At 47.4% G+C, this 26,450-nt stretch overlaps 1 protein-coding gene across 1 annotated transcript in view; it reads right to left on the minus strand.

Annotated features, from left to right (window-relative positions):
* DOCK5 (dedicator of cytokinesis 5) overlaps window positions 1-26,450 on the minus strand; it is an 82,423-nt gene that overhangs the window by 21,651 nt on the left and 34,322 nt on the right. The window contains exons 12-38 of the mRNA XM_066206365.1: window positions 25,268-25,410; window positions 24,014-24,139; window positions 23,343-23,467; window positions 22,603-22,701; window positions 21,542-21,614; window positions 20,138-20,241; window positions 19,316-19,502; window positions 18,436-18,533; window positions 18,044-18,133; window positions 17,491-17,591; window positions 16,655-16,789; window positions 15,862-15,973; window positions 15,467-15,537; window positions 13,696-13,802; window positions 12,929-13,065; window positions 12,212-12,307; window positions 10,043-10,141; window positions 7,763-7,857; window positions 6,342-6,420; window positions 5,891-5,991; window positions 4,849-4,907; window positions 4,228-4,382; window positions 3,571-3,656; window positions 2,782-2,938; window positions 1,780-1,820; window positions 1,594-1,684; window positions 800-919 (exon numbers count right to left, since the gene is read on the minus strand). Coding sequence (XP_066062462.1) covers window positions 800-919; window positions 1,594-1,684; window positions 1,780-1,820; window positions 2,782-2,938; window positions 3,571-3,656; window positions 4,228-4,382; window positions 4,849-4,907; window positions 5,891-5,991; window positions 6,342-6,420; window positions 7,763-7,857; window positions 10,043-10,141; window positions 12,212-12,307; window positions 12,929-13,065; window positions 13,696-13,802; window positions 15,467-15,537; window positions 15,862-15,973; window positions 16,655-16,789; window positions 17,491-17,591; window positions 18,044-18,133; window positions 18,436-18,533; window positions 19,316-19,502; window positions 20,138-20,241; window positions 21,542-21,614; window positions 22,603-22,701; window positions 23,343-23,467; window positions 24,014-24,139; window positions 25,268-25,410 — 2,887 coding nt within the window. The remainder of the gene's footprint in view (window positions 1-799; window positions 920-1,593; window positions 1,685-1,779; window positions 1,821-2,781; window positions 2,939-3,570; window positions 3,657-4,227; window positions 4,383-4,848; window positions 4,908-5,890; window positions 5,992-6,341; window positions 6,421-7,762; window positions 7,858-10,042; window positions 10,142-12,211; window positions 12,308-12,928; window positions 13,066-13,695; window positions 13,803-15,466; window positions 15,538-15,861; window positions 15,974-16,654; window positions 16,790-17,490; window positions 17,592-18,043; window positions 18,134-18,435; window positions 18,534-19,315; window positions 19,503-20,137; window positions 20,242-21,541; window positions 21,615-22,602; window positions 22,702-23,342; window positions 23,468-24,013; window positions 24,140-25,267; window positions 25,411-26,450) is intronic.

Genomic DNA, 26,450 nt, shown 5'->3' on the forward strand with positions numbered 1-26,450 from the left:
TTACAGTCAAGCAGATCTTGTGATTTGGGGATCTGAGAGTGATTTACAGAGCCAGGTCTGCCCTGAGATCCTGGGAGGACAGACTGAGGCACTGGGAGGAGGAAGGACAGGTCTGAACAGCACAGAGAGGAGCTCAGGTGATCTCCTCCTCCAACAGCACCTGCACAGGGGCTCCTCGGGTTTGTCTCATCGGGGAATCCTGGAATTTGGGTGGGAAGGGACCTCAAAGCCCTCAATCCAAACCCAAGGGAATTGACCAGTCAGGAAACCCTGAATCCAAACCCAAAGGGAATTTACCAGTAATGCAACCCTGAACCCAAATCCAAAGGGAATTTCCCTAAATCCAAACCCAAGGGAATTTACCTATATGGAAACCCTAAATCCAGACCCAAGGGAATCTCCCTGAATCCAAACCCAAAGGAATTTCCCAGTATGGAAACCCTAAAGCCAAACCAAAGGGAATCTCCCTGAAACCAAACCCAAAGGAATTTCCCTGAGCCCAAATCCAAGGGAATACACCACTCAGGAAGCCCTGAACCCAAACGAATTTCCCTAAATCCAAACCCAAGGGAATTTCCCTGAAACCAAACCCAAAGGGAATCTCCCTGAACCCAAACCCAAGGGAATTCACCAGTCAGGAAACCCTGAACCTAAACCCAAGAGAATTTCCCTGAACCCAAACCAAAGGGAATTTTCCCAGTCAGAAAACCCCAAACCCAAACCCAAGGGAATCTCCCTGAACCCAAACCCAAGGGAATCTCCCTGGCCGCCCTGCGGCAGGAGTGGGCTGAGCCCTCACCTTGCCCCTGTCGAAGAAGGAGATGATCTCCTGGTAGAGCTTCTCCTTGAGCTCCTGCTGGCAGTACACGTAGTAGCTGTCCCTCTGCAGCAGGTGGGGGGCACACGGCTTCTCCGACCACTGGCACAGGGGAAAAAAAGGCAAAAAGGTGAAAGAACCGGAATATTTCCGGAGAAATCCTCCCGGTCGGTGACTCCAAACGGATCCCTCAGCGATGCAAAGGAAGTTGGCTGGGATAAAAAGCTGAAATGTTCTCCCCTGGCTCATTACAGCAGGAGGAGGTAACAAAGCCATGCTAATAATTATTTTCCTTTTATTGTTTAAAAGGAAAATAATTGTTTCCTATTATTATTTAATTTGATCACTTATTTTACATATATATATATATATATACACACTATTACATACTATATTATTATATTATGCTATAGATAATGTTATAATTAACACAATAACATTATAATATAATAAATAATTTATAATATATTACATATAATACATAATAATATGTTATATATAATAGAATAGAATAGAATAGAATAGAATAGAATAGAATAGAATAGAATAGAATAGATTTGGTTATTCTGATTTATTTGCGCCTGGTTTATACCCCAAACCTGGCACACCTGGAGCAGCTCAGGAGTGAAATACATGGAAAAAAAAAAAAGTGATTTGGTTATTCTGGGCTGTTTAAACCCAACGCCGGCATCCCTGGAGCAGCTCAGGAGTGAAATACATGGAAAAAAAAAAGTGATGTGGTTATTCTGGGCTGTTTAAACCCAACGCCGGCATACCTGGAGCAGCTCAGCGTGCAGCAGCAGGGTGTAGGCGGCCTCTGTGAAGTTCTCACAGTCTGTGTGCAGGTCCCTGAGCTTGTACAGGTACCTGAGCAAAGCAAAAGGCAATTCCTGGGTGTGAAGGGCTCCTGCACCCGAGGGAACAACGGGATTTTTCCGGGCTTATGGAGGGACACTCCCTACCTGATGTAAATGTCCTCCCGCTTCTTCTCCTTGTAAAAATTCTGCCAACAACAGAAAAAGTCAAACGTTGGCGAGGTGGAGCGGCACAGATTTGTGATTTCACAGGATCACCTCCAGACCAGCAACCCCAGAAGCGGTTTTGGGCATTTTCAGGGATTTTTTGTTGTCATTTGGGCTGCTCTGGTGGATCCACCCCCGCCCAAAAAAGGGAACAGATCAGGGAAATCACTTGTCTAAAGGTACACAGGCTCTTTGCAGGGGATCAGGAATCCCGGCCATCAGCCAGGCATCCTCAGCCTGTGTTCCAGGGGAGGATCAGCCAATTGAAAACTGATCCATTTTTCTGTGCTTCCGGCTCCAGAGCCTGACTTGGGCACATCATTACCCAAAAACGGCACGAGGAATTCATTGAAATCCTCCTCTGGATTCCAGTGAATTCCAGGGGGGGTCTAGAAAAGCCCAGGGGAGGTGCCCCAAACCCAGGAGAGGGGACCCAAACCCAGGGGAGATGCCCAAGCCCAGGAGAGGGGTCCCAAAGCCCGGGGACATGTCCCAACGCCAGAAGCACCCCTAGCCCAGGGGAGGGGGTCCCCAAAACCCCAGGAGAGGGGTCCCCAAAGCCCAGGAGAAAGGTGTCCCCAAACGCCAGGGGAGGTGTCCCCAGCCTAGGAGAGGTGGCCAAATCCAGGAGGAGCCCCCAGCCCAGGGGAGATGTCCCCATTCCCCAGGAGAAGGGTGTCCCCAAACCCCAGGAGAAGGGTGTCCCCAAACGCCAGGGGAGGTGTCCCCAGCCTAGGAGAGGTGGCCAAATCCAGGAGGAGCCCAAACCCAGGGGAGATGTCCCCATTCCCCAGGAGAAGGGTGTCCCCAAACGCCAGGGGAGGTGTCCCCAGCCTAGGAGAGGTGGCCAAATCCAGGAGGAGCCCAAACCCAGGGGAGATGTCCCCATTCCCCAGGAGAAGGGTGTCCCCAAACGCCAGGGGAGGTGTCCCCAGGCCATACCAGCACGTTGACGGTGCAGCTCATGCGGTTCTCCCTGCTCTCATCGTGCATGATGGTCCTGTAGTCCAGCAGGTTCTCCAGCAGGCTGCTGACCAGCAGCGCAAACACCTCCCCGGGCGCTGCCAGGTACTTGTGCTTCCTGCAGTGCTCCAGGAGCCTGCGAGACACCGAGAGGGGTGAGGGGGGACTGCCGGCACCCTGAGCTGAGGATTTCCACCCTGGGAGCCGAGAATTATTTCAACCCCGGCCACTGAGAATTATTTTAACCCCTGGGAGCTGAGAAGTTCAACCTCAGGCAAGGAAAACTATTTCAACCCCGGGCGCCGAGAGTTTCAGCCCCGGGAACGGAGAATTTCAACTCTGAGCGCCGAGAATTTCAACCCCGAGAGCTGAGAATTTCAGCCCTGATTTCTGAGAATTATTTCAGCTCCAGGTACTGAGAGTTTCAGCCCTGGGCACTGAGAATTTCAACCCCGGGCACCGAGAATTTCAACCCCGGGCACCGAGAATTTCAACCCCGGGCACCGAGAATTATTTCAACCCCAAGCAGGGAGAATTTCAACCCCAGGCATCAAGAATTTCAACCCTGGGCTCTAAGAATTTCAGCCCTGAGCGCCGAGAATTATTTCAACCCTGGGCACTGAGAACTTCAACCCTGAGCACTGAGAATTCCAACCCCTGCACCAAGCTCCCTGCTCACTGGAATAATTAATCAATTAAGGCATCTTTTCATTGGAAAAGCAGCCCAATAATTGTAAAATAAAATTTTTTAAAAAAGGTAACACTCACAGTTTCTCCAGCAGGACCTTGTACTGCTCATCCCCTCGGCCCCCCTCCACCTCCTGGTCCAGCTTGGTGATCAGCTCGTTTTCAAACTGGAAATGCAAAAAAATAAATAAAAATAAACCCCCAAAATCAAACAGACAGCAGGGGCTGGCACCAGAAACAGCCTGGGGTGCTCCTGACCTCAGTGTTCTAAATTGCATATTTTGCATCCATTGCATTATGTATTGTAGATACTGCAAATACACGTACTGCAGCGTATTTAGATACGTTATTGTACGTACAAATTATTTTACCTACAAAATATTTTAAATAAAAACTATTTTATACACAAATATAATTAATATAAGATTACAATATATATATAATATATATAAGACTACAGTATAAATAATATACGTAAGATTACATTAAATATTCTATATGAAATATATATTATATAATATATATAGTATTTTATATATACATGTGATATCTATAGTATATTATATATACATATAATATATATAATATGTATCATTACATATGATACTATAGTTTTAATACATATTGAAATTACGTGTCTTTTTAACATATTGTATACAAATATTCCACATTATACTGCATTTAATATCTCTCTATCCTGTACTGTTTTACATATTGATTTCATTTGGCACCCCTTACCTTGTGGAAGTTCCCGTTCCCACTGAAGTTGAACTCACACTGCATCATGTCAAAAAAAATGGGAATTGTCGCTTTCCTCAGCTCAGGCTCTGGGATCAGGGTCACCTCCAGGATTGGCCCCACCATGGCTGGGATGAATTTTATTTTGTGGGGACCTGCATGAAATTTAAAGTCAAATACGTACTGGATTTCCCAGTGTTTGAGCATTCACGCCAAATTCACTCTGCTCAGAATGCGGATTTTCTGTGGATGTTACTGAAGGAAGAACTAACAGGTTACAGCTCCAAAATTCAGGGACAGCCCAAGGAAATGACTGAGCTGAATTGTGTGAAATCACACGCACACACACACAAAAAAGGGCTCTCTGCAAAATCCCACTCATCCTTTACATGGTGGAACATCTTTTAGAGGGAATCGAAGAAATTACCTCAGCAGCTGATGTGAGGAGAAAAAAACCATCAGCTTTTCCGAGTTATTCACAGAAAAAAAAAAAAGAGGTTTTTGTGTGCTGGAATAGCCGAGCTGTAAGTGCATTTGCCCACATTAAACACGTGCAGCTTTTGTAAGGAAATAAAAGGATTTGAAAGCTGGAATAAAGATAATTCTTCAGCTGGAACTCACCCAGGTTATACCACATATCCCTGATTTTGAAGCCGATTTCTTTCCTCATGTCCCCATACCTAGGGAAAAAAAAATATTCAAAGGAAGAGATGAGAGAGGCTCAAGCCCTGAAATGGTCCTGGGAATGCTGAAGGAGTGAAGCCACAAATTTCATCCTGACAGACTGCTGAGAGCAGAATTTCCTGGGAATTCGGATTTCCTGCTCCCTCCATCCCACTTTGGTTGGATTTGGTTTTTTTTTTTCCCCCAAAGCTTTAACTGCGGCCACCAAGGTAACAAAGATTTTGTTATCAGGCTTCTTCAAGACACTTCTGCAGGAAAAAAGGGGATAAATCCCAACAAAAGCCTGTGTCAGGATGCTCAGGGATATCCAGGCACCAGATTCCAAGGAAATGAAGAAGTAAACGCTGCTCAGTGACTAAAAATTGTTGGTTTGGGGCTATGAATGGGTCTGAAAAAAATAAAAGGCGGGGGATTAAAAAGCTGGGGGGGTTTTAGGCTTCGTCTGACCATAAAGGCTGAGGGATTGCTTAAGGGAATTTTGGGAATCATGACAACCTTTCCATTACAGACCTTCCAGTGGCCAGAATCCTGGCAAGGTGGTGGAACACCTCAGGATCTTCCTGACCAAAATTAAACCAGCTCAGGATCCGCCTGACCAAAATCAAACCAGCTCAGGATCTGCCTGACCAAAATTAAACCAGCTCAGGATCTGCCCGACCAAAATTAAACCAGCTCAGGATCTGCCCGACCAAAATTAAACCAGCTCAGGATCTGCCCGACCAAAATTAAACCAGCTCAGGATCCGCCTGACCAAAATTAAACCAGCTCAGGATCTGCCTGACCAAAATTAAACCAGCTCAGGATCTGCCTGACCGAAATTAAACCAGCCCTGATTTACATCCCTGAGATTTTGTCCTGCTCACCCCTTTATCACCCTGCCCTAATGAGCATCTCCTGGGGCTGTGTGGGGTGTCTGGAGCTCCCTGACAGCAAAAAAAAAGGGGCCAGAAATGTCCTTGAAATGTAAAAAAAGACTCACTTTTTGATGATTTTGCTGCGTTTGGCCTGGGAGAAGGTCTCCAGCTGCAGGGACTCGTGGGTGAGGAAGGCCACTGCCAAGTGGAAATAGTTATTCCAGAGCTGGGGGAGAGAAAGGAGATGAAAATGGGAGGATGCAAAGGAAAAGCAACAATGGGCACAAAAATAAAACTGCCCAGTCCCAAATGCAGAGCTCCCTCCACGAGGAGGGGGAACCTCAGTGAGCTACTGGCTGAAAATCAAATTAAACCAGTAATTTTAAACTGCAGGGAACTGGCTTAAAATCGAATTTATGCATCCACAGAGCCTCCAGCCAGCCCAGACCTGGGGTGCAGAGGGGGAAAGGTGGAGGAGAAGATGGGGTGAGATCCAGCCTGCCAACAGCGGGATTTCATTGTTCTCTCAGGTTTGGGACCCATTAAAAAATCCAGAAAATCCCCAAGGACAATCACCTGGAGTTCAAAGTTCTTTTCATCCAGGAAGAAGCAGTTGAGGACGGAGGTGAACTGGTTCACTGCCCGGAGGAAAACCCTGAAGAGACAAAAAGATCAAAGAAAGGTGATTCTGTCAACAAAATCAACGACTTTGCAGCTCCCGTGTGTCAGCTCAGGAGGCAGCAACAGAAACTCCCAAAAAAACAGGAATTTCTCTAAATCAGGGAACACTGAGGCAAAATTCTCCCTTGGTTTAACAGCCTCAAGCTGCACCAGGTTGGATTTTCGGGAATATTTCCCCTCTGGAAGAGTGGCTGAGCACTGCCCAGTTCTGAGTTCAGGTTTTTGCATGTGATTCCCCCAGAACTAAAACCAGAAAAGGCTCCTCTGGCTGAAGGTGGAAGGAAGACACAGGGTTGGATTATGTTCTTCTGGGAGAGATTTCCAGTTCCACCAGAGAACTAAAACTGGCTGAAATCTGATTTAAACCAGCCTGAAGTGGCTGAAGAAAACGAACCTCCCTGTGTGAGTCACTCTCCACACTTACTGCAACTAAAAACTTTATTTTGTACTTTGGGATTCTAAGTTATAACATGATGTACACCATGCCTGTGCTAATAGTTTTATGATATTAACAATTCTTAGATTTTTAACATTGACCCAGAACTTTAAATTTACAGTTCTTGTACGTGGGACAAAGGACGTTTGCTATTGGCTACAGTTAATATTGTATTATTACAATATTATTAATATTGTATTACAGTTCATATTGAATATTGTGTGCTTTAAATTTGCAAAGCTGAATGCAAACAAAACAATTTGGTGCCCTTATATTTTTAGCCAGTTCCAAAACAAATTTAGGAAAAAAACAACAACGAAGTGCTACAAGATTTACTTAGAAATTAAGAGTAAAAAAGGAAGTGCATTAAATCAAAGTATAAGCCAAGAAGAAAAGCATAAAGTCAAATCAAGTATCTTGTTCATATCTTGTTTTGTTTGCCTTCAGCAATGCAACCTTGCCTAGCAATCAACCGAAGCCCAACGTTTAAGAATCAGGAGTATTTCTTCATTAAATGATAGCCTAAGAGAGATACGGAGTTCAATCAAATGTTATTCAAGCAAATGTTATACTTGTGCTTTTTGCTCACTTGCTTTTAGTAGTGCAAATTTGCCTGTTAGTCGACCTACAACAAATAATCTAAGTAGTCAACCTACAACAACTATCTAAGTGGTTTTAGCTCGTGCATCAAGTTTAAATATCATTTGTTTTTATATTACAATCCTAAAAAAAGTTATTCAGTTAGGATGCCAACAAATGCTCAGCCAGTTCTAAGGGAAAACCAACAAAACCATTCAAGGCACGCTTGGCAAGATCATGAGGCCCAGGGAGGCTCCAAAGCCAGACTTCAGGCAGATTTAAGCCAGACCTAAGGCTGTACCTGCTCTGCATCATGTTCATGACCATCCAGTCGGGTGCATACACGTTCTTCCCAATCAGGTCCTTGAACATGATGAAGGTTTCCATCAGGAAATCCTGGGGGAAACAAAAAGCCCAGCAGGTTTTGTGGGATCACAGAGGCGATGCTGCGACCTCAGGGGGTGTAAATTTTTTGGGATTTCATCGATTAATGACCAGGCTGATTGGTGATCAGTGCCCTGCCCTGCCCGAGAGGGGCCTCTCATTGTGTGGCTCGTTATTTCATCTCGATAACGGAATTATTCCCGACATCTCATCCGTCCGAGGAGGAAATAACTGCACGGAGTGCTGGTCTGTTTTAATTAAATCTGTCTCTTGCTGTTTTGCATTAAGCTCTGCTGGAGGGAGTCCCGTGCACGAGCTGGATTAGGGAGCAAAACCAATACTGCAGGGCTTGTTCCCAAATTTCTGAGTGGTGACAGTGCAACAGGATGATCCAGGAAGCGAAAATGATAATGTATTTTCTCCCACTAATTAGTTAAATCTTTCCTGGTCCAGTTTAAGGACAGGCAGCGAATGTAACAGCAGAGATGTGAATTAAAATTATTCAACGCTATTGTAGCAAAGACGCTTTTTGCACAAACACCCTGCAAACAAGATTTCAAACCTGGGAAAAAAACAAGGCTGAATTGCAGAATGAGAGGAAAAAAAAAAAAAGGAAAAAGGACAGGGATGAGCAGAAGGAGTATCAGGAATATTGATCTCCTCCTTGTGGTCTCTGCAGATACAAAAGCCACTCTGAGCCCTTAAATCAATTCCATTCTCTGCAGCAGCACGCTGATATTCCAAAATGAGAGGGACACAAAGAAGGTCACAGGAGGAGCCATCCCCTTGATCCCCTTGAAAGGATCACCAGCAAAAAAAATTCCACTGTGCTGAACAGCTTAAAGAATTGGCAAGATATTGATGGAGAAATGAAGATATTGATGGAGAAACGGAGCAGCCGGTGCTGCCTCAGTAAAAATCCTTTTGGCGTGATTAAATCGGAGCCTGATGGAGAGGGCTGGCCTTGACACGGGCACCTTGAAGATGTAAATTAACTCCTGACAGTGCTAAAATAACCAGGGAACGGTGCCAAGGCAGGGCTGGAAACACCAGCGCAAACAAAACCCAACAACGAACAACAAAAATAAAAGAAACGAAAGTGTTCTGTTGGCATTAACAACTACCACGCCACTGCCAAGGCAGGTTCGCTCCTGTAGATTTAAAGGTGTTTAAAAATCAGATTAGAACTTGTTCTTTTCCGTAACAGTCCTGAAAATCTTTTCATTGGATGAACACTTCCAGAATTCCTGAATCTGCCTGATTTGAGCTTTTTTTTTTTCTTTCTTCCTCCTTCCCAAGTTAAAACCAGTCCTAAGCCCACACCAAATGTGAGCGACCTGTAGGTGGCTGTGTTGCTCCACTCTAGGCTCAACAACTGATTTTTTTTTTTTTTTCCAAGTGATTTTCTCTGAAATTCCCTAATTCCAACTGCACAGGGGGAAAAAAAAGATCACCTTGGCTCCCCCAAAGGGAATTCCAAACCTTCTGGTGGGTTTTGGCACAGGGAGAACACGACTCCAGGCCCCTGCCCAGCTCGAATTTCAATAAACAGCCACTTCCCAAATTGCAAAATAAAGAATAAAGGGACAAAAAAGCTCCAACAGTTCTCGTGTTGCGCACCAGTCTTGGCAAAACACTACTTTGGGCAATTTTGGGGAGTCTGGGAGAAAATCTTCTGATTTTAGGCAGAAAAACCCCTCAGAAATGTGATGTTTCACCTGGTTTCATACCCAAAGTTTTTGGGGATGTGAACTTTTAACATTTTGGGAACTCCCTGCATCGCTGCCACTGAAGCAAGATTCAAGCACTTAATTAAACTTCAGAGGAGGGGGAAAGAATTAAATAAAGAGAACAGGAGCACAGAGTGAGAGCCAGACAAGGGGAAACGCTTTTCCTTCCCATCTTCACTCCCTCTTCTGCTTCCTGACTCAAACCAAACACTTTTTTTCTTTTTCATTTTACCCATTAAAAAATATTTTTTCCCTCAATGCCACAAACGAGGCAACAAACTCCCCCCTGACGCCCAGCAAAGGTGACAGGAACAATAAATCCCCAGAAATTGTGGCAGCAGCCAACAGCCAGTGCTGATCAGCCCAAAACTGGGCAGAGAAATGAGCCTGCAGGGCAGAGGGTGGTGATGATGATGATGATGATGATGATGATGATGAGCTCATTCCCCACAGCCAGGCTGACTTACAATGATGTCCTGCCTGGTTTTGAAAGTGTTGATGTAATGGTTGTAATGGAAATCGTCCATCTGCCTCAGGATGGCTGTCATGCAGGCCACAAAAATACCCTGGAATGAGGAAAAAAAAACAAACAAACAACTAAATACTGGCTTGTTTTCCTGGGTTCAGCACTGTGACTTCGCACTCTGGCACGTCAGGGTGACCTAATCAAATATCACTGATCAGAATCCTCCGTATCTGCATCCTGGCATCGACCTGAGACTGTTTGCTCGTCTAAACCAGGCAAGAAATTCCTAAAGTTCAAGCTTGGAAATCTGGGCGTGGCTTTCCTTCTCCCCACGGATCACAGGAGAGACACGTCCTCCAAACGCAGGGTTTTATTGGATATGTATTGATCCACCCCATCAGGTCTTAAAGGTCTTTTCCAAGCCGACTCTCTGAATTCCAGATTTTTTTTCAGATTTAGCAGGGCCAGCTGCAATCCTCGTGAGCGGCACTTTAGAGTGACTCCAGACTTAACAAAAAATCAGGTAGATCCCCAGCTCTTGGCTTTCCCATCCCTCTGTACACGAAATCCAGGGGGAATTTAAACAGCCCAGCTGCCACCCAGGGGTCAGAAATGCCCCTGAGGGGTCTCACCCCTCAGCATTTCGTCCTGTTGAGCCCCAAAATGCAGCAAAGCTCCTGCGCCAGGCACTGCCCTGACACAGAATTCTGTGCCCAGAGGAAATGAAATCACCCCCAGTGACTCAGCTCGAACTGCAGCGGGATAAACTGAACCCTAAACCCTCACAAAAAACACCGGGGGCCTCTAGGGGCTGGGTGGCACAGAAACCCTGCAGGGAAAGGAAAGAGATGAGTTCATCAGGCACTGCTGCCCACTGAGAGCTCCCAGGGGACTGAACCCCACTGTTAAAGGTGATGGAGGAGGAGGAAAAGGCTCCCGGGGGACTGAACCCCACTGTTAAAGGTGATGGAGGAGGAGGAAAAGGCTCCCGGGGGACTGAACCCCACTGTTAAAGGTGATGGAGGAGGAGGAAAAGGCTCCCGGGGGAATGGACCCCACTGTTAAAGGTGATGGAGGAGGAGGAAAAGGCTCCCGGGGGAACGGACCCCACTGTTAAAGGTGATGGAGGAGGAGGAAAAGGCTCCCGGGGGAACGGACCCCACTGTTAAAGGTGGTGGAGGAGGAGGAAAAGGCTCCCGGGGGAACGGACTCCACTGTTAAAGGTGATGGGGGAGGAGGAAAAGGCTCCCGGGGGAACGGACCCCACTGTTAAAGGTGGTGGAGGAGGAGGAAAAGGCTCCCGGGGGAACGGACCCCACTGTTAAAGGTGGTGGAGGAGGAGGAAAAGGCTCCCGGGGGAACGGACCCCACTGTTAAAGGTGATGGAGGAGGAGGAAAAGGCTCCCGGGGGAACGGACCCCACTGTTAAAGGTGATGGAGGAGGAGGAAAAGGCTCCCGGGGGAATGGGCCCCACTGTTAAAGGTGATGGAGGAGGAAAGGACTCCCAGGGGACTGAACCCCACTGTTAAAGGTGATGGAGGAGGAGGAAAAGGCTCCCGGGGGACTGAACCCCACTGTTAAAGGTGATGGAGGAGGAGGAAAAGGCTCCCGGGGGAATGGACCCCACTGTTAAAGGTGATGGAGGAGGAGGAAAAGGCTCCCGGGGGAACGGACCCCACTGTTAAAGGTGATGGAGGAGGAGGAAAAGGCTCCCGGGGGAACGGACCCCACTGTTAAAGGTGGTGGAGGAGGAGGAAAAGGCTCCCGGGGGAACGGACTCCACTGTTAAAGGTGATGGGGGAGGAGGAAAAGGCTCCCGGGGGACTGAACCCCACTGTTAAAGGTGATGGAGGAGGAGGAAAAGGCTCCCGGGGGAATGGGCCCCACTGTTAAAGGTGATGGAGGAGGAAAGGACTCCCAGGGGACTGAACCCCACTGTTAAAGGTGATGGAGGAGGAGGAAAAGGCTCCCGGGGGAACGGACCCCACTGTTAAAGGGGCTGGGGAAGGAGGAGAAGCAGGGAAAGGCTCCCAAGGGAATGAATCCCATTATCAAAGGTGATGGGGAGGCAGGGAAAGGCACCCAGGGGAATGAACGCCACAGGTGAAGCTCCTGAGGACTGAGGGCAGGCAGGGAAGGAGGGCAGGCAGGGCAGGGCAGGGCTCTCACGATGTGCGGGGACTGGCGGCTCATCCCGATCACGGTGCGGTTGATCCGGCGCAGCAGCCGCTCCATCATCAGCTGGATGTGCAGAGCAGTGGCGCCCTGGGGACAGCCAGCAGGGGACATTGGGGACATTCCTCAGGCCCAGCCTGCCAGGGGCAGCCCCCCTGCGTGCGAGGACTGCCCTGGCAGGGCTTAATTGCCATGAGGGGGAGCAGAGAAAGGAGATTGAAGTGCACGAGCGATGGATTCAAACACTCGGTGGAGAATTCCCTCACTGGATCTGTCCCAGCTTCATCAGCTCATCCTGGGGCTTTGATTTGTTTTCTCTGAACTGTTTAAACCACTCTGTTCACAGCCACTCAGAACAACTCCCAGGGCCAGAGTGGGACGTGCATTTTTCTGGCTGACAGAGAGAACGAGCAACCTCCTCGTTTTTATACCATACAACACTCCTTTTTCTTGCTCCAAATTACCGAACAAGCCACCAAAGCAGCTGGGATGACACTTTGCTCCCCAGAAAGGGAAGTAAATGCTTCTAGCAGCGATAACAACTAATTCAACCTCTCCTGGCTCCTTTTCAGACAGAGCCACTACAAAGAGCTGCACAGCGAGGCACCACAGTTCCTATAAATATCACAACCCTGACTCACTAGAGAGCAAGTTGAGGATGGTTTTTTTTCCTGTAAGTGCTGAAAAGAAGAACCGAGGGCTGGTGCTCACCACATCTTTGCGGTCCAGGACCTCCAGGACGCTGCTCAGGAGCTGGGAGCTGGCCTCGTGGTCGGGCTTGCAGGAGTTGTCATCCAGCTGCCCACTGAGCTGGTCGATGAGCAGGGGCAGGAGGGCGTCTCTGCACTCTGCCAAGTGACACAGGGACACAGCAGAGCCTCAGCATGGCCTGGATGTGGGCACCTCAGCTGCTCCTGATTCCATCCGGGACACCAGGATTGCTTAGAGCCACTGGAGTTACAACAAACGGGCTGGGGAGAGTCAGAGACGGTCTGGAATTTGAATTGCGGAACCCCAGAATGGGTTGGGAGGGACCAAAAGGATCATGTCATCCCACCCCTGCCATGGCAGGGCCACCTCCCACTGTCCCAGGGTGCTCCAGCCTGGCCTTGGGCATTTCCAGGGATCCAGGGGCAGCCACAGCTCCTCTGGGAATTCCAGCCCAGCCCCTCCCCACCCTCACAGGGAGGAATTCCTTCCCAATATCCCACCTCACCCCACCCTTTCATTTATAAATTCTGCATATTCCATCAAACAGCTCACTCAGCTCCTCCCTCCTCCTAAATCCCCACCCTGCATCAGGACCCCACATACTGGGCACCATATGAAGAATGAACAGCAAAACAAACTCTTTCAGCTCTTCCACGGCAAGGAATGCTCCCAGAGATGATTCCATGGTGGATTGGCCCAGTGACTGCCAGGGGAGCTCGTTTTGGGGGGAGTGGGACAGAACCCCGAGCCCCCCTGGCGCCACTCACCCGCCTGCCTGAACAGGTCACTCTCCACGATCTTGGTCAGGCAGTTCAGCTTCTGCCGCACCAGCTGGTTCTCAGGGATGCTCTGGATGAACTTGCTGAAGAGGACACTGTGTGGGACCCGGAGGGGGCAGAGGTCAGCAATCCCACCCATCCCACAGGGACACTGTCCAGGGGGTCAGCAATCCCACCCAGCACCAGCCCACCCACCCCACATGGACACTGTGTGGGACCCAGAGGGGGCAGAGGGTCAGTATTCCCACTCATCCCACATGGACACTGCCCAGAGGGGGCAGAGGGTCAGCATTCCCACCATCCCACAGGGACACTGCCCAGAGGGGGCAGAGGGTCAGCATTCCCACCATCCCACAGGGACACTGCCCAGAGGGGGCAGAGGGTCAGCATTCCCACCCATCCCACAGGGACACTGCCCAGAGGGGGCAGGGGGTCAGCATTCCCACCCATCCCACAGGGACACTGCCCAGAGGGGGCAGGATCAGCATTCCCACCATCCCACAGGGACACTGCCCAGAGGGAGCAGGATCAGCATTCCCACCATCCCACAGGGACACTGCCCAGAGGGGGCAGGGGGTCAGCATTCCCACCATCCCACAGGGACACTGCCCAGAGGGGGCAGGATCAGCATTCCCACCATCCCACAGGGACACTGCCCAGAGGGGGCAGGATCAGCATTCCCACCATCCCACAGGGACACTGCCCAGAGGGAGCAGGGGGTCAGCATTCCCACCATCCCACAGGGACACTGCCCAGAGGGGGCAGGGGGTCAGCATTCCCACCATCCCACAGGGACACTGCCCAGAGGGGGCAGGGGGTCAGCATTCCCATCCATCCCACAGGGACACTGCCCAGAGGGGGCAGGATCAGCATTCCCACCATCCCACAGGGACACTGCCCAGAGGGGGCAGGATCAGCATTCCCACCATCCCACAGGGACACTGCCCAGAGGGGGCAGAGGTCAGCATTCCCACCATCCCACAGGGACACTGCCCAGAGGGGGCAGAGGGTCAGCATTCCCACCATCCCACAGGGACACTGCCCAGAGGGGGCAGGATCAGCATTCCCATCATCCCACAGGGACACTGCCCAGAGGGGGCAGGATCAGCATTCCCATCCATCCCACAGGGACACTGCCCACTGATGACTCACTCCAACCCCAGACTCCCTTAAATCCAATTCCACGGGCATTTGCTGCCTGTCTGCTGCTTCCCAGCAAATCACTTGTGTCAGGACAGGGCCAGGGCAAAGCTCTGAGCGCCAGCACCAGGAATCCACAGGGCTGAGAATTCCCTGGATAAACACAACCTCTGGTTTCCCAGCCAAGGCTCTGCCTTTGACACTTTCCAGGAGCATTCACCAAGAACTTGTGTGAGATTTCAACACTTCAGATTTTGCTTTTCAGTAAAATCTCGAGGTGCCTGTGAGGATTCCCAGAGTCCTGGAATGATTTGGGTAGGAAGGGACTCTAAAAATCACCCAGCTCCACCTCTGCCAGGGGCAGGGACAGCTCCCACTGTCCCAGGTTGCTCCAAGCCCTGTCCAACCTGGCCTTGGACACTCCCAGAATGAAAAATCGGGATGCACAGAATCCTCTGAACTCCACTGACCTCCTTTAAAGCCCTGCAAGCACTTCCTGGAGCCCACGCACATCCTCTCCACCATCAGATCATAACCAGAGCGGCCGTTTTTTAGCCCAATTGCCAAAATTCTTCCCACCAGGTGAAGTTTAGAGGACAAACACACTTAGTAAAGTTACCTGAGCTCAACGGGGTCAAACACCAGTTTGACATCATTTATGATGCTTGGCAAATACTTTAAAGCCGCCCCCTGAAAGAAGAAAAAAACAAAACAAAACAAAACAAAACAAAAAAAAAAAAAAAAAAAAAAAAAAAAAAACAAGGCCATGAAACAAACACACGTGGGAAATTCAGTTTTTGTCGAGAAAAACACAGGGACAACTGCAGAGAACAGGTTTAAAATCAGATTTATGAATCCACAGAGCCCCCCCAGATGTGTAGTCAGAGTGGGAAAAGTGGAGGAGAAGGGATTCATGGACAATTCCCTCATCCCTTTTTCTGGCCCAGCCCTTTCCCGGCTGCACCAGTTGATCTAATGGAAGTTTTTTTGCTTTTCCCTGGAAATTACGCTCACCTTGATCTTGACAGCCTCCTCCAGGGGCCGGTCCATGAGGACGTTGAAGGAGAGGAAGAGCTGGCGAATTGCATCGTTGAATTCATTCCCATCCTCACTCTTCCCATAAACACTGCAAAGGACAGGGGGAAAACAGCAGCTGAAACAGGATTTCATCCCGTGGAACGACACCTGAGTGCCACCTGCTTCCACAAAGATGCGGGGGTAAAAACGGAATTGGGGATTTTGCAGTTATTTCCTCCTGGAATCTGTTGAAGGGGGGGAAAAAACTGCATTTTTCAGGCTGCCACTGCAGCAAATTCTGCTTGGGTTCCAAGGATTAAACTGAGAAAAAAATCCAGACTGGACATGAAGGAAGGGTTTCAAACTCTCAGTGTGAATCTCTGGGAAGATGTTTGTTAACTGTCATTGATTTTGCCCCAGCTGGAAAATGCGTCACCCCCCACCTCACCTAAGGATTTACGTGTCTGTGGAATTGTTTCTTAAAGTTTCTGGAAATGAGGAGGAAATTCCACGTTTTACTTTTCATAAACAAATACTGGGCTTCTTTTCAGCTCTGCCATGTGCTGCTTGTTGCAAGTTACGGGGGAACTAAAAGCTTTCTCTCCCTTCTAATCCGGTATTTTAATTTTCGCTCAACTTTTTTTTTGTTTCCAGCCACAGACAAAAGGAAGAGAAATCCTCCTAATCAGTCAGTGATGGAGGATTTGGTGGAGAAGAAGATCCCCTTTAGTGATATTTTCTGGAAGGAACTCCAGTGGGTTTTCCCGGAGGAGGGAAAGGCTGCACCCACCTGAGGTACAACACCCGTGACTGCACGATGAACCTGAACAGGTATTTCAGGGCTTTCAGGGCTGCAAAGAGCAGCTCTGTCTTGCTGGAGTCCTCAGCATTCCCCACATAGCAGTTCAGGACTTTGGTGAGTTTCCTTTGGAAACAAAACGACGAGTTTAAATAAAATAATTTTTTTAAAAAAAAATAAAGTTCCTGTGCAAATCCAGCTTCCTTATCCCAGAGAGGAACTGCAGGCCCATAAACACCACAGAGCTCTTCCTCATGGCCCATTTCCTCCTGAAAACTTGGGCTAAAACTCTACAGATCCCACCCTCTTGCTCTGCTTTTCTTTTTTTATTTTTCCCTGAAAGGAGCTGCCCAAGGAAGCTGCAAATTCCCAGTGTGGGAAAAGGAAAAAGGAAATCACAAAGTGGCAGCAGTGAAAGTGGCATTCCAGGAGAAGGGGGACTGCTGGCAGCCAGTAATTCATGTGGATCAGTAAAAATTAAAGAGACTTTTAGAGAGGAAAAGCAGTTTGGCTTCTGGTTTTGGCCTCAGTTTCAACTTTTCACTTCTGCTCCCACAGCGGTGACGACCTTTGATCAAGGGGCTGGAAGGTGAAGGTCCACGACAGAAGAGTCTTTTCCGACAGAAAAAAAACCCCTCCCAACAAAAATATTTTACGGGGCAAAAAAGAGCAATAAGGAGGATTCTTTCTCTCCTGCAGGCAGAGAAGGGATGGAACTCTGCTCTCTGCTGCCTGCGTCACATTAAAATCATCACGAATTACCGCATAATTTACATCACCAAGAGGTGATCTCATCCCCACAGGGACACTCCGGGGTCAGTACTCACACGTAGGCCAGGGTTGCACTGAAGTGTTTGTAAATGTAAGTCTCCAGCACGGCGTTGAAATGCTGGAACTTGATGTCCCCGATCAAAGAAATAATGAACACCTGCCAGAAATCCAGAAGGGGAAACAGATGCACAGTAACTCAAATAGAACAGTCTTTAGCTCCGTTTATGTTGCTGGGTTATAATTTTTTAATAATTAAAATTAAAGAATCAAATAGTTAATAATTAAAGTTATATTTTATTTTTAAATCAATAAAATAATTTTTAAATTAATTAATAAATTAAAATTAATCGTAATTTTTACCAACAGCATTAATGCTACAGAGAGTGTTATTCATGTTCCAGCAGTCACTAAATACCGTGCGTGTGCAATTTATTGCCTCTTTTCACTGTGGCCACTAAAAACCTGATGTGTACTTCAGTCCTGGCTCCTGAAGAAAGCCTTAAGGAGTGTTCAAATATCATTTATTTCTAGAGCAAAACACCAATTGCTCACTGGAACCACCGGGAGCAGACTGAAATTAAACTCTGAACCCACAGAAGATTCACTCACCAGGGCATCAAACACCAGGAAATCATAGGTTTCATTTTCTGACATTTCCATCATGATGTTGAAAAGTGCATCGAGGGTGTCTGGCAAAAACTGGAGGGGAAAAGAGGCAGAGAAAGGGTGGGGAAAAGGAATTGCTTCTTGCATCCTGCACAGGAGCAGGAGTTGGATGATTCTTCCCCTTCCAGCCCCGCTGAACTGCGAAATTTCCTCATTTGCTGGACTCTAATTCCCTTTTTTTCCTGCTGTGAGACAGGATTAGGAAATATCCCTGGGAATACCTTCACGATTTCTCCTCCTTCCACCCAGAACTGCCCTCCCAACCCGGCCAGACACATTTTGGGTCCAACACACCAGAGTCTGTACACCAGGGAGACTCAAATCCCTGGGATTACCTTCACAATTTCTCCTCCTTCCACTTCCATGAGCTTCCTGAGGTTGTGGGCGATGTTGGGCGCGTTGGAGCGCCAGTTCAGCAAACCCAGCAGGTCAACTGCAACAAGGACACCAAGCAGCAGCAATCAGCAAACGCCAGCCCACGGCGAGGCTGGGGGCTATTTTTAGTCAGTGCACAAGGAAAAGTCACCCTGAGGCACAGAGCGTTACCTTGAGGTGCTGCTTTTGTCTCGGCAAAACAGCAAAGCCCTGCTATAAATGGAAAGCTGGCTGCCATCTGATAACAACACACTTGGAGACCACTTTGCAGGGGGTTTTTTATGGGCTCAAGAGCAGGTATCTCAAGCTGGGAATTTTATTGGAGTGCAGAACTTAGCCCAGGAACATTCCAGAGCTGCTGGAGGTCTCCCATCATTTACCAGCACTGGATTCAATCTCCCATCATTTACTAGGCTGGATTAATTCACACATCACTCTTCATTTTGATCCCTCTGGCAGCATGGCAGAGTGAATGCACATCACCACCCTGGAGAGCTCAGTCCTCACTGCTGCTCTCTTAACAGGCAAAAGAAGGTAATTAACCTTAAATATTAAAAATTCTGAACCAAACACAGGCACTGTCACCGACAGGTGACATTTCCAGCTGTGCCAACAAAATTTCGGGTTTAACACTGGCAGTCTGCATCAAATATTTGAGTGGGAAGGTTTCTAGGGGCTGCACAAACATCCTGGGAGCTTGTTCTGGCAGCCTGATGGGACAAAGCTGCCGCTGACACGTGAAAATGAAAGAAAAATGACAGCTGGTGCTCTCTGCCCACACACAAAAACCCGCCTGAAGAAAATGCCCTCTGCATCTGAGAGCGCCAGCACAAGCCCTACCGTTCTGGGTGAGCTTGGTGGAGCAGATGACCGTGGAGATCTGGAAGCTGTCCTTGGTGCTGTCCTTGGTGGGGGTGAAGTTGGCCAGAGGGTTTTTCCCCGTGGGAGCCTCCTTCTCCTCCATCTCTGTTTTGGTGCAAGGGAGGGTCAAGTAACTCCTGGCATCTTCCATTTTCTTGTTGTCACCCTGTTGGTGGGACACAGCAGAGAGAAGGGTCATGTCCCACTGATGCTGTTTTACACCACAACGACACAGACTCCGAGATTCAGAGGGCTGAAAGTGACTCCTTTATTTCTGGGATGTGTCTCCCTTTTATACTATTTCACACAGACCAATTGGATTGGTGACACAAAGACAAAACCTCTTCACTCACATTGGTCAGAGCAGAGGGACATCAAGAAGAAGTCCCTTCTAGGGAAAGGAATGAATAACAAAGTTACAGTTACAAAAACATTTCTCCTGTTTCCAGAAAATTCCCTGGGAAAAGAATTTCAGAAAACCAAAACACCTCAGGCACGGAACCAGGGCTACACCCCACAGCGATGGCCAGAATGGGTTTGGACTCGATGATCCTGAAGGTCTATTCCTACCTAATCAGTCTGTGATTCTGTGAATTTCATCTCTATCATGGTTTGAGTTTCCAATTTCAGGGATAAGTTGCCCATTCTGCAAATGAGCTGAGGTATTTCCAAAGCCATGGAGTTTAGGAGGATTTCCCACCCTCCCACACACACTTTGTAGCTTTTTACTGCTTGGAAAATCAGCCAGGAGAGAGTTTGGAGGGGTCAAACACCAGATAAGGCTGGAAATGCCCAGGTTACCTTGTAAACGATCAAGTTGTGTTTGCCATCCTGCAGCGTCGTCCCATCTGCATTCATCAGCTTCACAAAGCCCATGCCAAAGGCTCTCTCAGACCTATCCCTGGCTGCAAACAGGAGAGATCTTCATTAGAAACTGCCTTATTCACGTCCACACCATCCAAAACGCAGCCCTGTAACCTCGTCAGCAGCTCTAACTCTCTCATTAGCCTAATTAGAAATCCCCCTAGAGGAAGATCATTAGAAGCCCACCAGGCCTTGCAGTAAATTTTGTGAAATAAATTAAAAACAGCACCCTGAATTGAGAAGCCAAAACAGTAACAAACATTGATAATTATCTTTTGGGGGAATAAAACGTTGCTCCTGATCAACTTTCAGTCTCAGGACAAAACCAGCACCAAACCTCGGGTGCAAAAAAACTCGAATGATTTTTGGTTTTTCGCCTGCCACAAAACCGGGAATAAGTAAACAGAGCAAGAAAAAACCCGAAATAATGTGAATAAACAAATTTAAGTTCTGCGCTCAGTGGGAGTGAGAGGATGTCGTGGGTTTCAGTGTAAGATGTGCACAAAGTGTGGATTCTATCACCATCCTCATGGGCTGCTGGACCAGGTGGGGCAGAGTCTCCCTTGTCCCCTTCCTCTGGGTTATCTTCTGTTAATGAGCCATCAATGCCCCGCCCGTGACCCACAGGTGACTCCCCCAGGAGCTCTCTCTGGTTAATGGGCCCCCAGAAACCCCCTGCAGGATTATCTCTGGTTAATGGGACATCGAGGACCCACTGCAGGATTATCTCTGGTTAATGGGACATCGAGGACCCACTGCAGGATTATCTCTGGTTAATGGGCCCCCAGGAACCCCCTGTAGGACTGTCTCTGGTTAATGGGACATCGAGGATCCCCTGCAGGACTGTCTCGGGTTAATGGGACATCGAGGACCCACTGCAGGATTATCTCTGGTTAATGGGACATCGAGGACCCACTGCAGGACTGTCTCGGGTTAATGGGCCCCCAATGACCCACTGCAGGACTCACAGACTGACATCAGCCCACTGTGAGATGCTCCACCCAGGGGGAGGAGCCAAGCATTCCCACCCGGATATAATCTGGGATTTGGGACAGCACAGGGATCACCCACTGGATTCCCAGAGGATCCCAGCTACCAGACCTTTCTGTGGGATCACTGCTCCAGGAAGACCACCTCATCTGGACTGCTTCCACCACTCTGCTCAGGTTGTGTTCTGACTCTGTCAGTGGTCTTTTATATGACTGCATTTATTTTATTTTACTTTTCTTTTCTGTCTTCCTATTAAATCGTATTTCTGACTTGGAGTCTCTCACTGGTTTTGCTTTCAAACCACTCCAGAGGAGCAGACAACCCTGGGGGTGCCCCGTTCCTGGCACTCACATTCCTGGGACGAGCGGTGGCGGAACGTGAACCTCAGGTGGCAGCGACTGACCTCCTCTATGGCAATGGCCACCTGCAAAGGGGGGACGGGATAAAAAAAATCAGCATTTTCACTGTCCCCTGTCCCAGCACTGGGGAGCGCAAATGCAAAATGCAATTTGTGAATTCCAACAAAGAGTGTGAAGCTGTATCAGACAAGAAAACACATTAACAACTCCCAAGAGCAAAAAAGCCAACACAAAAACGTGAGCTACATAAAGACGATAACTAATACTCTATAACTAAGACTATAACTCATAAAAAAATAACATTTTTTTGTCCCACATACAAGAAGTGTGAACCTTAGGTTTTATATCAATATAAAAAGTGTGAAAATCCTTAGTGTCATAGAGCTGTATTAACAGAAGCGTGGTATACATCAGGTTGTAATTTAAAATCCCAAACAAAAGTACAAAACTGTTGAATGTTTAGTTACAATTAATCACAAAAGAACAGCCCCATCTTTCTATTCAATAACAATAAAAATTTAGAAATTATAATATTACAATATATATTATAATTATAATAGCATATATAATTAATAATATATGTTATTATAATATTATAATAACATAGAAAATATATAATGTATTTATCATAGAAAATACATGATGATTATAGATACTATAATGTTATATAATAAATATTTAAAATAATAAAAAATCTTTTTAAAATATATTAAAAGTAATTAAAAAAATTAAAAAATTCAAATTTCAGTGGGACCCTTTTGAAAAAGATCCTTTCCTGATCACAGGATCAATCTTTTTACCTTACAGGTCTCCAAAAAACAACATTCACAACCACGGAAATGATGACTGAGATCATAATCAGAGCCAGAGAAAGGCTGCTAGCCACAGCAGGCCAAGACTTTGCTGTGCTTTACGTGCCTTTAAAGAAGAATATTTTAACCGGGCTTTGCAAAAACCAGAATATTCACAAACCGAACATCAATTCAATCAGCAGCTGGTGGTTTCACGCCACCAGCACAGAGAGGAAGAGGATGGTGAGGGGCTGAGCCCTACCTTGACGGTCTCGTACCAGCAGGGCTGCTTGACCTGGTAATAAACCACAGACTTGTACTCCGAGACGCCCTCGTAGCCAGCCCCGGGGTGGATGGCTTTCTTTGAACAAAACACGAGGGATGGGGAGGGGAAAAAAAAAAAAAAAGGTGAATATGGAGTTGTTGCAGTGCACCTCCACACCTGAGCAGGTGTTTCCATACTGGGAAAGAGTTTGAGTTTCATCCATGAGCTTTTAAGGAAGAACTAGAAACTTCAGCGCTCCTTCTCAACATAATTGGCTCAGTGCCAGGACAAAGGCACTTGTTGGACCCTTGAGCTGTTCTTCAAGGAATGAAATGAAAGAAATGAATATTTTCTATTAGGCGGCAAGCCAAAAATCCCTCTTAGATCCCTGAGTATTTAGGAGAGAGCAGAGAGTTTCTTGGGGCTTTTTGGGGTGTCTAGCAGCTGCAAGGGACCTCCCTGCACCGTGCAGGGCTTTTACCCTTTTGTTCTGTATAGAACGATTATATAAAATATACATCATATAGAATATAGAACAATTCTTTAATTAAAACCCTTTTGCTTTTTCAAAACCCCTCTGATCAGCCATCTCACCAATTATTTTGAAGCCATTTCTGGGAGGTTGCTGGTCATCCCTCAGAGTTTGATACACATCTGTGGGGCTACAAACACTCTGGCCTCAAGCAGAATTGTACAATTTGGGTATTTTGGGTGGTAAATCTCCATCAGGGTCCTACCTCCTGCAGGTTCCCGTCCTCGTCGTGCACTGACATTGTGACCTCGACGTTCTTGGGGGTTTTCTTCTTGCCTTTGTCGAACTCCCCTTGGATCAGGGTGACGTAGATGTCGTTCCGGACGTCACCTGCAGTGTCCCAGGGTTTAGTGAGCTGGTTTCTCATCCCCGGTGGAGCAGGTTAACATTTAACACCCTCGGATACCACGTCACCCTCATTTTCCTCTCAGCCTTTAATTAATGTCACCCACCGTCACACCATTTTCATCGCCGTCTCAAATTGCATAAAAATCTTCTGAAACGAACCATTTTCCTTTCTACAAACCTCTGTCCTTATATTTTGGGGTTTTTTTTTCCTTTTAATTTAATGAGCTCTCTAGGGTTAAATCCACTCTGAATGGATGAGTGAAAGCCACATGCAACAAAAATTCCTTTGACTAACGAGACGTGTTCTTCCAAAAACCCCCTCCAAAAAACATCATTTAGCCGTAAGAAAGGAAACTCATGTTTTTGACTTCTTGTGACAAAAAAAAAAAATAAAGAAGAAACTAACCTGGAAATCTGAAGAAAAAATAAGAAGTTTTCAAATAGAAATAAAAGGTTTTTTCTGACAGAAATTCTAGAATTTCAGGTGGCTCTTTCACTCCACGGAATGTAGCGGCACACGGGACCTACCAGGAAGGATGATCTCGGGGAACCCCATTTTTCGAGCCACTGCAGTGGATCTGTCTACAAGGTGGGAAAAATCCTTCTGAACCTGAACCAGATCGCCAGGGAGCAGCTTCAGGGAGACCCAGAGACCTGAGAAAAGGGAGATGACACTTGGGTACTGAAAACAAAAAGGTACAAACCGGTGAAATTTAAGCCTGTGCTTCCAAAAAAAAAAAAAATCTGTGTTTTCATGAAAACTCCGCGTCCCCACCTGGTTCTTTCTTGCCCAGTTCTCCATGTCCCTGAATCTGAGTCAGACTTTGCTGAGCAAGAAGATTCTGTGAAGTAAACCCCAAACTTCCAGAGATGAATCTCGAGTGTCTTTGAGCCAAGGAAGACCAGAAAAATCCAGAATAATTTGATTCAACCCCAAAGCCTTTCGGGACACGCAGCCACGTCCACTTACAAATATTTCAGGCCCGTAAAACACTTTTTATTTTAAAGGTATTAAAAAATATTGACCTTAAGGCCATGACTCGCAAGCGAGGAGCTGGAGGAGCTGTTCCCAGGCAGGTTTTGTCTGGTTTTATCTGGATTTTAGCTCCGTGTGTGACGGGGTGACAAAGGGACAAAGCAACAACCATGACCAAGACCACGCACTGGGCTTGGGGGAGGGATTAACCTCCACTAAACCTTGATCTCTGGACTTTCACCACCCCTTTATTCCCCTGGGAATAAACCTCCCCCGGTGTTGCAGCGCACCCCCACACCCCAGCAGGTGTTCCCTCATTAGGAAAAGTGTTTAAGCCTCACCCCTGAACTTTTAACGAAGAAGAACCAGAAACTTCCATGCTCCTCTCACCATAATTGACCCAGTGCCAGGACAGAGGCACTTGTTGGAGCCTTGAGCTGTTCCTCAAGGAATGTGGTTATTTTCTACTGGGCAGCAAGCCAAAAATCCCACCGAGATCATTGAATACTAAAGAGAGAGCAGGAGATTCTTGGGGCTTTTCGGGGTGTCTTAGCAGGTACAAGGGCCCTCCTTGCCCTGTGCAGGGCTCTCACTCTTCTGTTTTGTATAGTTTGTCATTTTCTTCTTTAATTAAAACCCTTTTGCTTTTTCAAAACCCCTCCATCAGCCGTCTCGCTAATTATTCTGAAGCCACTTCTGGGAGGTTGCTGGTCAACCCTCAGAGTGTGATGACCCTTTGTGGGGCTGAAACCACCCTGGCCCTACAGAAATCCATCCCCCCAGGCCGGGATCCCCCCAGGCTGCACCTTGGCCCTTGTGGTTGACCTCCTTGGCGGCGATGACCTTGTTGAAGACGGAGGTGAGGGGCTCGTTCTCGCCGATGACGTGCGAGGTGATCAGGGGGGACATGATGAGCTGGCGTTGCCTGATGTAGGTTTCCATGGCAATCCTGGGCAGGAGGGATGACAAAAACAGGGTCAGGAACCGGGACAGACTGACACTGACCACACACAAGGACAGGGCTGGGCAGCAGCTGACTTTTTCTGAATTTTTCCAGTTTTCCAAATTAATGTGTTTTTTTTTTTTTTTTTAAAGGATTCCCATTGGGGTTTTCATTCCCTCACCTGCACAAATTCCATTTAAACCTTCACACTAGGAAATGCGGCACAGTTTATCCCCCGGGCCTAAGGGAAGTAACACTGACCTCAGGATTTAAGCCCTGGCTTCAGGTTTGCCTTAGAGCTGTCCCCATGCAGATTTACTATTGGCAAATTAATAGAAATTAACATAAATTAATGACTGCTGTGACAACACCTCAGTGATGAACCCATCCCTAGTCACAAACAAGACTGTTGAGGTTGGGATCTGGACCCTGACTTCACTCCTGTACCCACAGCATCAATAATGAGGGAGAAACAAGATCTCCACAGGCTGCCCATCCTGGTCCCCAGCTGGGTGTCTGAACTCAGCCTCATTAGAGCAGAAGAAAAATGGGGAAAAAAAACTCCAATAAAACAAAAAACGGATCAAACAAACAAGCAAGAAAAAAACACAACCAAGTAAAAAACCAAACAAACCAAAACTCCCTAAACAAATAAAAAATAACCAATCAAACCCATCAAAAAAAGAAAAAAAAAAAAAGTAGCAGAACTACCATTATTCTGCAAAGGGAAAACCATCCTTCCAGGCCCTGAAAGGGCAGAGGAACAAACCCAAATCTCCCCAGAAAATACCCTGCAATAACAAATGGCTGCAGCCAATCTTTGCTCTATTTAGGGCTGCAACAACAAGGCTGGGTCTACCCAAACAAGCTCCATTTTCATTACTGTAACACGCCGAAAAAAGTGAGCCAGCAGGGCAGGCAGAACAAACACACAAATCTAACTCTCGGTGCAGACATGCAGAACTCATTGGGGCTGGAATTTTTTCCCCAGGAAGAGGGAGAAATGCCTTCCCTGACAAGGAAACGTGGGGAGGGAGGGGCAGCAC

Source organism: Chamaea fasciata, unplaced genomic scaffold, assembly GCF_029207755.1.
Source record: "Chamaea fasciata isolate MVZ Bird 193981 ecotype frontalis unplaced genomic scaffold, bChaFas1.0.hap1 SCAF_30, whole genome shotgun sequence".
Classification (NCBI taxonomy): domain Eukaryota; kingdom Metazoa; phylum Chordata; class Aves; order Passeriformes; family Sylviidae; genus Chamaea; species Chamaea fasciata.